Below are 13788 nucleotides of genomic sequence, written 5' to 3'. Positions count from 1 at the left end.
CGCTTAAATACTTACATACTTGTACGGAATCTAGTCGGGCCACATTTGTACTCGTCTTATTCCAATTCCATACGCTTGTCCTTAACATTATGTTAACCACTGTTCTACAACCCGGTTGATATTTTGCAATATTACGCTCATATTTCCTGTACTGAAAAAAAAGATGGGCCAATTATCCAGTTTGGAAAGATAAACTTCATTCTTCGGTTGAGAAAATAAATAAATAAATAAAATTGATTTTGATTTTGAACACTATAATAAAAGAAGATATGGCGACTATCTACGAGTAGCTATCCATACTAATATTATAAATACGAAAATAACTCTGTCTGTTACTCAATCACGCCTAAACTACTGAACCAATTTGCATGAAATTTGGCATGGAGATATTTTGATACCCGAGACCTTTCTCGACATAGACTACTTTTTACCCCGGGAAAATGACGCATTCCCATGGTAAAGTTCAGGTGGCGATCGAAGTCGCGGGTAAAAGCTAGTTTCTTATATATTGTTGTTATTGAAAATTCTTGTTTTATTAAGTAAGTACTTCGCTGTCGTATTCGATATGGTATCCATACTGATAAGTAATATCATATATCAAACAAATGCATATTTTGTCTTGTGAAACATAGGCTTCTTTTATTCAATTTAAGCGAATAGCCGCGCGGGTCAGCTAGTGAGAATGAGCAGATCTAACGTTACTTTTAATTAAGATGATCATTGTCTTTATTAAGGTTATAATGGGTAGAAACGTGATCGCCATGTTTGGCATCAATATGCAAGGAATTCATCCGCGATGTGGCAACTGTCACGTACGCATTAGATTCCATACTTACAAATCATTGTTGCAAGCTTTTATTAGTAACTTATTGAGCTGTGATGCTTTAGATAATATATGAACCATTATGTTGAACAGAGTTACGGGTACGGCAGTCGCCATAATATTTGTTCCGAACCTGGATGTCAATTTATCTATAATATAATTATGTGTTTAAAAGTATATAAGTATGTTTATCAGTTATTTGATTACAGTACAAGCTCTGCTTAGTTTGGAATCAAATGACCGTGTGTGAGTTGTCCAGTGGTATTTATTTTTTATTTATAATTTATGGCTCTACACCCTTTCCGAGATAGGTAGATTTAGTAATTGTAACGACTATCACACGTGTGAATATTTGACCTAATTGAATAAATGATTTGATTTTCATTATGTTTTCATTGCGGCAGTGGGTGGTGGGTTTGATAAGTACTTACTCATTATTTCGATTAAATGATTCTCAAGTTTAGTTATTCAATTTTTAGGTAAAGGTTGTGTACGTTAATTGTATACTTATAAGAAATCTATAAACACAAAATGAATGTTCAGTGCAGAAGTTGTTTTTCAAATACAATTGTACTTTTTGTATATAATACATCCAGGGAAAACAGTACTTTTGTTTTACTTTCATTCCTAAAGATTTAAAATAAAACATGTAAACATGTTGAAGCTTTGAAATAAAATCAAAATAATGTGTAACAAACAATCCAATAAGTTTTATTTTCGTCGAGGGTGTTAGCCAGGAAGCCCTTGATCAGTTTCGAAAGCCTGCTCAATGTTGATCGTTCCTCGTTAGTATCAGGTATTAACTAACCCTTACAGGCAAAGTCATTAAGTAAACCGGATCGATAAGTCCCTTGACCTTTGGGATGATTGATTATCATCATTTAACTAAATACAGCTTTTCTTTACTCTATAGCTTCATTTGCAGTTGGTACAGTCAGCTCTCAAAGTAGCTGAACATATTCAATCTTTTGAAACCTCTGTGTTACGTAACTTTAACAAATAACTGATCAAAATCAGTTTTGAATGTAGAATGAGTTAGAATATATTTCAATTAATTGCAAATGGTTTTTCCGTGGAATAATGTGCACACTTCAGTATATAGGATTTCAAAAGATTGAGTATGATCAGCTACTTTTGGAGCTGACTGTACTATCGACCAGCGAGCTTTTGTTAAAAATGACAAAAGCAATAACTTGAAGAAAATAAAATATTGTAATGCAACGGATCGCAAACACAATTGAAAACTAAAGGCTAAAATAAATACTTTAATTGTTTTCCCGATGCGCCGTTCACCAGTAACGAGTCAAATCGTTAACTAAAAATAGTTCTTGTGAAAGTCGCTAGGGGCGCTGATCAGATCTTCAAATTGATTGTGGTGGCTCATTAGTTTCAGGTATTAAGTATAATAAGTATTAACGAACCCCTGCAGGCAAAGTTGTTAAGAAAACTGGATTACACCGGACCTTTAATCCGTTGACCGTTGGGGGTGATTGATTATTATCATTTAGGTACTACGACTAAATATAACTTTCCTTTACATCTGCACATTGGTATTCCCTTAAGATGTTTTCCCATAACTGTTTATCCATGTACGTAATAATTACGAAAGTTTCTAATTCATTTCATAATATTGTAAAATGTAAGATAATAATTATCCTAGTGTATTTTCCATTAAAGATGTCATGCATTTTATTTAATTGATGATTGAGGAAGAGTATACTGTAATTAATTAATATCTTATGTGGGTTTTCGAGATGATATTATAATTAAACGTGCAGTTACGTACATGATAAATTATGGTGAGATCTAATTGGCGATGAGAAGTAGTTCTTAATTTAAGGCGTTCATAGTCAATTGTCCTAACGATCTGTAAGTTAAGCAACAGTAGCGCGGTCATTACATAGATAGGTGACCGCATAGTGATATTTGAACTCCGTGCATTGGACGTTACGTTAGAAGTCGGTCCCGATTGCTTTCAAGAAATTAAACCATTTCAAAGGCCTTTCTGGCTTCAGAACGGCAACTTTGACACCAGGTGGAACACTAACCATTCGATAAAAAAAAAACCTTCTTGCAGGCTTTACAGCTCTACATTATTTTAACTAAACGTGGAGATCTTCATCTCAAACTAAATAATACTTTGAGAGCAAGTATAGTAGTAATTAATTATCGCGTAGAAATACTGAGACAAATACGTACCATGTGTAGGGGGCGAGCCATACCATTTACAGGGCGGCGGGCACGATAAAAGTGGCCAAAAAAGCTACTGTTAGCAAATAGAACTTTGCCCGACTCGGGAATCAACCCCGAGACTTCATAACTAACAGTCGGATGAACGGCTGCGCCACGGTGGCAGTCATACTTAAGACGTTTAGTTTAATAGCTTTATTCAGATGATTGATGTTAGTGTTCAATAATAATTTGAAATAACGGTACATGACAAAACATAATTTGAATTGAGGACTACAAGTATTTATATATTTCTAAAAATACAACCGAAATACCGTTCTTTGTGTTTATTATTGTAATTGCTTTCATCCTGCCAGTTATATTAACTGTTGTTCAAAATAAGTTTAAACATTTATACATATACTAGCGGACTGGCCCGACTTCGTCCAGGTATAAGTAGTACAATTTTATCCTGTTGATTCCATTCCCGTCGCAATTTTGATCCCGTCGATCCTATACAAACCTTGTCCCGACAATACAAACATACTTATTAAAAAAAGAATTACCCAATTTAATTTAGTTGTTCAAAAGATATGCGCGTACATACTGTTATTCATTTTTATTTATATAGATATGTATAACTATTAAAATTTACATATTTTTGTCGAAAATTTGTTAAACACATTTCTTGAGAACATGCAACGTCCCCAAACCGCCACCTAGGTAGACTCAAGACCCAACCTCTCCCTTGCCCGGGAGAAGACCCATGCCAAGCAAGTGGGACATCCGCGGGCTATAATTCAAGGTAAGAGTATAGTTAAGAAGACTCGGATTTCATTGTATATTTATTTTATGAAACACACTTTAATTGATAAGTTTGATAGCCTACACCGACATTATACGATTTCTTGTTATTTACCAACAACAAATACACGAATGTAACAAGACTTGGGTTAATGAAATCAAATTAATAAAACAGCGAAATAAATATATTACTAGTTTAATATAAATGCAACATAATATTTTTACAAGATATTAATGAAACTTACACTCGGTACTTAAACATCGCTCAACTTTTAGTGCTACTCAAAAGTAATCGTGACATGAAACGTTAAATATTTATGCAACATCTAAAGTTTCAATTTGTTTTCAATTTTAGTTTAATGCTACATATTATGCATTTTACTTCCATTTGCTTGACGTTTCGGCAGCGATCGCCAGCTGATTTACAAAGGACTTGTTGAAAGTACAGGATTTCGTGTACCAGTAATTAGTTAATTATTATATTTGAATACATGATCCCGTTTATCCCCTTGTTGTAGATTAATTTACGTATAACTCAAAATTGAGAGTTGTTTCAGTACTAAGATATTAATACTTCAAACAGTCTGTATAGGTTTAACGCCGATCCTCTTGGCCATCTTCTCCATGGCTTCGAGCTGTTTCTGAGGATATGTGACGGTGCCTTTAGCGAGAGTGCTGACGCTGGTCTGATGTTCTTTGTCGCCAGGAGCCAGGACTGGCAGTGATGGGTCCACCTGAAGAGAATTTACGAGATATTAATCACTCTTATTCAATACTTTCCTTTGTGCTCCCTGTTACATAAAAAGGGTCTCAGAATACGCTGACTCGAGAGAGACTACTCGTAGTCATATCTCTTCTTCCCACGGTATGCCTAGTCTTACAGCAGATTGAAGACTACGTCCCTAAAAGAACTGTGAAAAAAACTGTCTGCTATGCCAGATTTTCCTATAATGTTTCTTTTCACCATGGAAAAGTTGTAAATTTGTTCACGACATGATTTAAAAAAGCCAAACGTATTGGTAGCCTCAAACTTTTGATCAGTGGATTATTGAACCATTTTACTTCTAGCCGCTTTAAGAGGCTAATACATACAAAAACCAAAATGTATTTAGCCCAAAGGCTATAGTTCTAAAGCGTACGATCAGTATTATCTTACCGGTTCCAGATTCCTCCATGTCTTCAAACATTCCGCCATGCGCTCCCCGAAGCCTGGCGCGAAGCAGTCGGGGTCAATGGCCGCGAAGCACTGGCCGAGGTTCATGGACTCGTTTGAACGAGCTAAGTCCCATAAATTGACCTTGTGTGAAGGGTTTGCACCTAGAGGATAGTTAGAAAATACACTTTAATTATTTTTTACGGGATACCTTGATAATAATTGTAATGTATAACTGTCATTTTTAATGCTATATCTATCCACTGTTCATTTATTGAAGACCACAATCTATCGTTCCTTATATGTACATATTTTATCGTAACTTTGCTTTCTTTATCTCATAATTGGAGAGCAAAGTCCCCGTCATTAGTAAAAGGTGCATTTGGACGCAATAATTAAAATATCAGCCCATGGCATTATCTGTTATCGTCGACGGGACATTTCAAATGGTCGTAAGTAGATTTAAAGCGTACACTTAGCTAGCTAATCTATTAGGTATCTATCAAAATAACAAACTAGGGACCTCCCCGCGATCACCAAACTAATCAAAAACAAAAAAAACCTAATAATTAGGTTTACGAATGCTTAAGTCATTCACCTAAATTGGCAACAAAAAGATGATTTCGGTAAATATGTCAGACTTCTTAGAAACCTGTTCTGAATCTAATAGATTAATATAATACAATCGCCAATTAATTTGAAGAATAAAAAAATGGGAAAATTGGTTACGTCGATTGATATTGGTTCCCTAACTTTGTATCTTAGTCATGTGTGAAATTGATCAGCAAATAATAAGATAGATCAAATAAATGTGTATATGAGAAATAAAAAGGGGCTACGAGTTGGTCATTTAATAACGTCATGTAAACAGTTTATTCCCAACCAAGATATAAAGACATAAATAATTCTGTCGCTAATTGATTATCTACTAACTACATAAAAACAAATTCAAGAATGTGTTCGGCATGGGCTATACCTGATAGTCCACTGCAGAATGTCTCCATCATAGTTGCGAGGCAGTATCCTTTGTAGCCGCTAGATTTCTCCTCACCACCTAATGGAGTCAGCTTGCCGGCACCGAACGCCTGTGGAAATTGTAATAATACGGCTGTAGAATAATTTTGACTCACAAATTATTTAATTTTAGTAATTTGAAAATGACCTGCGAGTCTTAAAATTTCGAATTCAACAATAACAAATGTTGTTTGTAAAATACTTCAATAAGATAAGTTAAAATTAAAAAAAAAAATGTTTTAATAGAAATCAATTTAAAGCGCCTATAATTAATGCTTGATCAATTACACCAATATGTTTTTGCTATTAACAAATTGGTAGGCGTTACATTTAACTAATCACAAACTTACCACTTTCGCGTCAGTGGTGGGTCTACCGTCAGGTCCCAAAGCCCAACCATTTGGCAATGGCTCCTCTTTGTGAATCTGCATTTCTATCTAGAATCAAAAAGGAAACATAACTTGTAGATTCTAAAATTCTTTTAGGTACTTCACTTACTAATAGGATTGATTACGTTACGTAGCTCGTAGTAGGTAGGTATGCTAAATAAAAAATTGTTGTCTTTAGACTCTACACATATTTCAGCCGATTTTCAAAACTTTTTGCTAATTCACCGCCTACTATTTCTGACAAGACCTTTTTATCAGCATGTTTATGCCTAAAATTTATGGTACAGAAAAAGTGGTCATAATTTTACCTTTCCCATAGCTACAGTGGTAGACGCCATATCGACAACAATTTTGTCTCCATTCCCTGCCGGGGCCGCCATCGCTATAGGATTTGTACCCAGCGCCCTCTATAACATAAGGCACAACCTTTACTTTTACACATTTTAATTCTTAAAACATCGAAAATACGGGTTATTAGTTGCCTGAAAATAGGTACATACTATTTTTTAAAATAACTCGCTACCTACTACCTACCTCTTTAGATCTAGTAGGCACCATGATAGGTGAAGAGTTAGTGCCTGAAATTCCAATGAGACCCTCGCGTTCAGCTTTCAGCGCCCAGTAACCAGCCATGCCATAGTGGTTGCAACCTGCGACATATCATGAGAAAGGAAATTAATAAAAATACCTAAGAGAGACGTTGTCCAACATCAGGATGACGAAAGCTAAACACTATTTTAAACCTACCTCTTATAGTCAACTGAATTTCTGAATCTCTCCAGGATAAGGTGTAAGATTTTATATTCCTCTACAGACTTTATTCGAACGAATTTTTAATCTTTCAAGAAAAGAAACCAAATCTGTTAATAATCAACCACCCTAAGGGCATTACAGCATTTCGAGGCATAGTTTCCGACAGTACGCGCTTGCATGCCGAAGGATTCTTAACATTTATAAGATCTACAGCAACTATAAGACCTACAGCAACTAGACTAACTAAAATGCCCGTTTAATGCAATATCATCTCACCTTTAGCAGCTACCCAAGCAATGCCAGTTTCCTTAGCCTTCCTAATAGCCAGTTCCATGCAGAAGTTGCCGACAGTCGCGCCCAGAGCGAAGCAGCCGTCAACCCACGCTGTCCCCGCTGACTCCTTCAGGACCACCGGTTTGGCTGCTGGCTTGCACGCACCTTGCTGGCAGTCGTTAATGTAGAATTCTAACAAATAAAACATACATTCAACATATAATTTACGTTTGAATTTATTTTACGAAACCACCTTTCTTTTTCAGGGACGAATCTTCCTTATAATCTTATATTAACAACAAATTTTAGGACCTAACTAAAAGAGTATTACTAGAAAGTCGACTTAAAAATTGGGTTAAAAAACGACCTAAGCAGTCGTTTTCTAGAAATGTGTAAGTGATCTCCACTTGCATTCACACATTGACTAAATTGAACATTTAAATGCAAGACAAATATAACCATCTAGAACTAGCAAATAAAGAAACCCATATATTTTATTATGGTTACCTGCACACCCAAGAGGTGAAAGAATCACCATAATTTATTTAAAAGATAAGCTTGATGGGCTCCCAATTCTAATGTGATAACGCTATCTTTATTGCTTTCAAAGTCCATTGTAAAGGAATCTTGGCATTTTAGGATCGGCCCTCGAAACAGTGCAAAAATAAAGTAATTTTTCGTTGACTGAATGCCGAAACTAAACATAGCTATTTTCGGAGACTTGCAAAATATTATATTAACATGTGTTTCACGAAATTTTTAAATATTAGGTAGGTATATGTATCACTACTTTGTATAAAGCAAAGGCGCTTCCCGCGTCTGTCCCTATGTCTGTATCTTTAAAACTACACAACGGATGTTATGCAGTTTCTTTTTAATAGACAGGATGTTCCAAGAAGGAGGTTTATGTGGAGAAGTTGTAAAGTTTCTTTTTTGTAATAGAACTGTTAAAATTGGAAAAGCCGGAGCAAACCGCTAGTATAAGAATAAAGGGTCCATGATATCATTAATCATCATAATTCATAATTGTTAGTTTACCACCTGAATACACACGAAAGTGTGCTATAAATTAAAGTGTCTTTACTTACAATAGATCGGAAAGTGGTGATCTGAGAAGACAGTGGGTATAATTGAGATGAATATTGAATAGGTACATAGAATACTCACCAAGTCTGTTCAATCCATGGCTATAATGTCCCACAGTGTCAGCATGCATCAGCAGATCAGCCTGTGCCCTCGCCTCCTTGTCGGGAGCCCCCACAGCCTTCAGACTGTCCACCATGAACCGACGAACCTCCTCCAATCTTACTTCAGGCATGATTGCAACTAGATCAAGAAAACGCAGGAGATATAAAGCGTAGTGTAGAATTTGTAGAAGGGATGGCAGAACGCGGTTGAAATTTGAGATGATGGATAGATAGCTGTGATAGCTGGATAGTTATATGCATGCATAGATGAAAGCTGTAGTAGGAAAATGCGGTTGGTGAGAATTTATACATGGTGTTCTGTTTTTACTGATGGTTCTATAAAAGATGCCGTAGAGGATCATATTTTTATGTAATTTACAGTAAATGTTGGGTTAGTCAATGTTAAAGGGCTGTCTATTATAAAATATGTGAAGAGCTTTGAATTTTCTCTGATTTAACAATTGTTTCGGTCGTTTGGAAATACAATAAGGTAAAATTTTGCAACTATAGGTTTTACAATGTCGACTAAAAGCGGCACGTAAATGCTTGACTAAATGTAAGCTTATGTATTGGTACTTACTTTTTTTAGTCTTTAAAACAATAAATCAAATGTTAAATCACAAAACATTAACGCGAACACGCATTTCACCTTACCGCGTGTTCGCGTTAATTCCCGTATTATTAAACTTTTATATGTTTAAAAGTTATGAATATCAGCCAACTTACTTTTCAACTCAGCATGTACGTTATAACCCGATACTATCGTATTCAAACCGCGGAAAGTGAATACGAAACACAAGCTCGCTTTCCACAATGAAACTAACAAGATAGCAGGAAGACAGACATTATATGTAATTTATATAAATACTAGAAAAAAATATCTCCAATCAACCGGCAAGTTTAATGAAAAACAAAAACTATAGTACGACATCTTAGTAGAGAGCCTTGGCATGCACGTATTTCCAGGTTAGACATAACTAGCTGACTCGTGCAACTTCGCTTGCGTCACACTAGAAAGAATGGGTAAATTTTTTCCCCGTTTTTGTAAAAAAAATTACTGGTACTCTTCTCCTATTGGTTGTAGCGTGATGATATATATATAGCCTATAGGCTTCCTCCATAAATGGGCTATCTAACTCTGAAATAGTGTTTTAAATCGGACCAGTAGCTCCTGAGATTAGCACGTTCAAACAAACAAACAAACAAACTCTTCAGCTTTATAATATTGGTATAGATCATTCTGTGTATTACTATAAAATAGCTGTATAAAAACAGATCACAGTCAGTTGCAAAAGCCTACTGTAGCGTTCGTTTTCTACAGTCGGTACTAACGAGTATCGAGAGCTTAACACTAAAATGGACTAGTAAAATATGTAGTTCCTACGACGCCCGCTAGAGGGACTGATTTTCATACAAAATTTCTCGATAACTACCCAGTTGTGGATAATACCGTCTGTTGTGTATCACGCTACGGGTCACCAAGGACTTAATTCTGATTTATACCTCCGCCAACCGCAAACCAAACAAGGCTGCTTACTTAGTTGTTGGACTATAGTAATTGATTTACGAGAAAATTGATTTTCTTGGCCTTGTCAATTGACAATTGATTTTTTAGATAAATTACAGCAACGACATAATTAACCCATTGATTTTCACGGATAACGTATTGTATTTCACGGCTCAGATTTTTGTAAGAGCAAACTCAATTGCTAGTTATTTTAAGACATCTTCTATACTAATACTAATATAATAAAGCTGAAGAGTTTGTTTGTTTGTTTGATTGTTTGTTTGTTTGTTTGAACGCGCTAATCTCAGAAACTACTGGTCCGATTTGAAAAAATCTTTCAGTGTTAGATAGCCCATTTATCGAGGAAGGCTATAGGCTATATAACATCACGCTACGGCCATTAGAAGCGGAGTAGCAACGAAAAATGTTACAAAAACGGGGAAAATTTTGACCCATTCTCTTAGGTGACGCAAGCGAAGTTGCGCGGGTTAGCTAGTCTACAATATATGTACTATCGAACCAACTGAATCATGACCCATTTTGCCGATAATTCGCTTGACACCGTCAAAACAGTAAGAATTTCGTCTCTATCGTCAAAGTTGCACTTAGGACATTTTAAACATGCATACGACTGTGTTATGATGTATCTACGGCTACATACAACTTTGACCTTTGTTATTACAGCATGTAAATACGTTTTCGATAAATCACTCTTAATTTGAATGTAGAATGTAAATAGTCTAAACTCTTTTCACGACGAAAAAATCTATTTGTGTCAAATGTCAAATAGCACGTCAGCAATCATTTAGAAATCTGTGAAACGTTTCGATTAGGGTAACCACTATAGTCATTGCCCAGCATACAGTGATTGCCAACGTTAAGCAATAATACGTTTATTTTAATTTCTAAAGTAACCAGTTCAAATTAATTGCAATACACCTATGTCACTTTTAGAATACTGGTTACTTCTTTCGTTAAGTTTTAAAATTAGGTGGACAATTACTGTGATTTTAGAAGTCGTTTTTTTATTAGTAATTTATTTATATGTTTCCAAAGTTATTGAAACAAATGACTGATGATCCTTCAGAAAGAATATTTAAGTTGCGTTTATAATAGAGTACTACTAGAACACTATTGACCATAATTGTGTATAAATTCCTTAACCGGGTAATAACTATACTGGTTACCCTATATTATTTTAATTTTTATAGTTACATTATTTCCTATAATGGACGCACAAAGATTTGACGCATTAATGACAGATAACAAATTCATTACCAAGGAAACGTAGGTTCAAGCGAATTTCGACCTACGTGTATATAGACGTATTTTAGAAAATGAGCACATGGTGGGTCATGATTCAGTTTGTTCGATAGTACATAACACAGCTTTTTTCAGCCCACTGCAGGCCTTATGCCTTTTCAATCAGTCCTTCTATTTTATGACTTTAAAACTAATACTCTATTATACTCCGACAACTTACTAGAGAGCCTCATGCACGATTTATCTAGATTATAATTAATACTGCTGAGTATTTCCAGAATAAAGTAGCTGTATCAAACAGGCTATCGTCAGCCACATAAGCCTAATAGGCCTTTTAATTTAGAATTGTGTTTACCGACGGTCAAAATATAAGGCAAAATATATGAATGAGAATGAGGCAAGGTAAGTTGGTAAGGATAGTACCAAGTGGCGTTATTTGATCTCTACCTTCCCCTATGGAATAAGACGTGATATTATATATGTATTTCTACCTCCGACAGCCACGAAACTTGTAAACCAGGCTCTTTACTAAATTGTTGGACTATAATAGCTAATTTAAAATACTTTTGCTAGACTTACATTTCAAAGTTCCTCTTCGTGTTGCTTAATCACTTGTTACAAAAGCCGAATGATCTCGTATAAGTGCCACAATCTTACTGAGAGTACTTCTCTAATGTTATGTATTTACATAATATAATTGCATTGTTTACGATAGTTTTATCTTAAAGATAAGTACACCCCTACTGTTACTGTTGTTACTATTTACAGTTGACAGATAAACTTTACTTCGGTAATGGTAGTAGTCGTGACAAAATTGTTGATACAGTTTTAAAAACGGTTGAAATGGTTTGGTGTATGTACATATCCGAAACTCATTTGCATCATAAGGGTTTCGCTTGAGAATAGGTAGCAAGGGGTACATTTAAGAATAGAGGGAGTTGATACCTCACTAAACGGTTAAAATAAGTTACGTGAAAAAATTATGAAATATAAGCAGCAAAAATCTATCTATACTAATATAATAAAGCTGAAGAGTTTGTTTGTTTGTTTGTTTGTTTGTTTGTTTGTTTGTTTGAACGCGCTAATCTCAGGAACTACTGGTCCGATTTGAAAAATTATTTCAGTGTTAGATAGACCATTTATCGAGGAAGGCTATAGGCTATATAACATCACGCTACGGTCATTAGGAGCGGAGTAGCAACGAAAAATGTTACAAAAACGGGAAAAATTTGGACCCATTCTCTTAGGTGACGCAAGCGAAGTTGCGCGGGTCAGCTAGTTATAAATAATAAAATACATTTTTTTTATTGATATAAAAATTATTCAATTAAATTAATAATAAATAATCAATTAAATTATTCGCTGTAAATATTTTCCACGCAACAAAGGGGATAATTCATACGCTTCTGTTCACTTATGCCGATTTTAATTCAGCTGGGGCATAACAACGTCACTTATAAAACAGATCTCCATTTTTAGAATGTGACTCATATTATCCTTGCACTCGTACAATACAGCCGTAATAGCCGTATACAGCCGTAAACCACTCGGGCTTACGGCTGTATTTTGTATTTCAGTTGCATCTGCATTGTTGCAGTTGCATCCAAAGAGTTAGTAAGTCTTTTATAAAAATAAAATCAAAGAAATTTTGAAAAGTCGTTGAACAAAAGTTGTTGTATGCGATGTTAGCTACTTCTGCGAGGTTATTGGTGTTTTACAGCTTTCTCTTGTATAGTAAAATATTTATTAAGCATTCTAAGCCCCACAAAACCGTTTATACAGTGTATCAGTGGGAACGAATATATTGAATATCCATCTCCCTGTAAGCTTTCGGCATACTGTAATGCCACTGGCTATGTACCTATATAAGTATTTTATTATTAGGTGGGTGTTAATTTTGTCCGCAAGTGTACGAAGTTATCCAACAATTACATCAGAGTGTAACGTTGATAGGTTAATTACTTATTTGTTATTACAATGTCGTAATTATACAAAAACCGATGTTTTATAACAAATTATATTCAGAAAAAATGTGTTTATATTTTGTCACTGAAACAAATAAGATCTATAAAACGTATCAACTAGATATTTTTATAATACCTTAATCAATAATTTATAACTTCTCCCTGATTTTTCTAGAAGGATTTTTATAAAACCCCTAATCCCATCACATCATTTTGGGTCAAATACTGATACTGACGATTGTCAAAATTGCATTCAATTTACCGCCTATTTAGAAGGTAGAGCCAATGTCAAAGTCTGGACAGAAACTTTGGCCAATTTTTTGTATTATTAAATTGCTTTTTTAGGTTTTTTTTCTATTGCACGTCACTGATTTTGTAAGGAGCTACCACCAATTATCAAAACGATCAGATTTATTCATATCTATATATACAACTTATCACGACATCTAGCCACTTATAACAGCGCCATGGTTTCAAGTATTTCTTTCA

General features: G+C 34.9%; 1 protein-coding gene across 1 annotated transcript; it reads right to left on the bottom strand.

Moving 5' to 3' along the window:
• Positions 1 to 3976: 3976 nt before the first annotated feature.
• On the bottom strand, positions 3977 to 12004 carry LOC142979820 ((2R)-3-sulfolactate dehydrogenase (NADP(+))-like). The gene is made up of 9 exons (XM_076125009.1): positions 11915 to 12004; positions 8546 to 8704; positions 7382 to 7570; positions 6887 to 7002; positions 6661 to 6759; positions 6314 to 6400; positions 5926 to 6034; positions 4953 to 5113; positions 3977 to 4530 (listed from the first exon to the last, which is right to left on the bottom strand). Exons 2-9 carry the CDS (start codon positions 8694 to 8696, stop codon positions 4372 to 4374), a joined length of 1071 nt encoding a protein of 356 aa, XP_075981124.1. The 5' UTR covers positions 8697 to 8704; positions 11915 to 12004; the 3' UTR covers positions 3977 to 4371.
• Between the last annotated feature and the right edge of the window lie 1784 nt (positions 12005 to 13788).

The sequence above is a fragment of the Anticarsia gemmatalis genome, chromosome 17 (assembly GCF_050436995.1).
Source record: "Anticarsia gemmatalis isolate Benzon Research Colony breed Stoneville strain chromosome 17, ilAntGemm2 primary, whole genome shotgun sequence".
NCBI classification, from domain to species: Eukaryota; Metazoa; Arthropoda; class Insecta; order Lepidoptera; family Erebidae; genus Anticarsia; species Anticarsia gemmatalis.
This window is presented reverse-complemented; position numbering and strand designations above follow the sequence as displayed.

Bases quoted from the DNA above. Each gene is read 5' to 3' on its own strand.
- LOC142979820 (XM_076125009.1), bottom strand. From the start codon at position 8,696: ATGCCTGAAGTAAGATTGGAGGAGGTTCGTCGGTTCATGGTGGACAGT. The intron at 6,760-6,886 runs GTAGGTAGTAGG...CTTATGTTATAG, and splicing joins TGCCTACTAGATCTAAAGAG to AGGGCGCTGGGTACAAATCC. The intron at 6,401-6,660 runs GTAAAATTATGA...TTTTGATTCTAG, and splicing joins CCACTGTAGCTATGGGAAAG to ATAGAAATGCAGATTCACAA.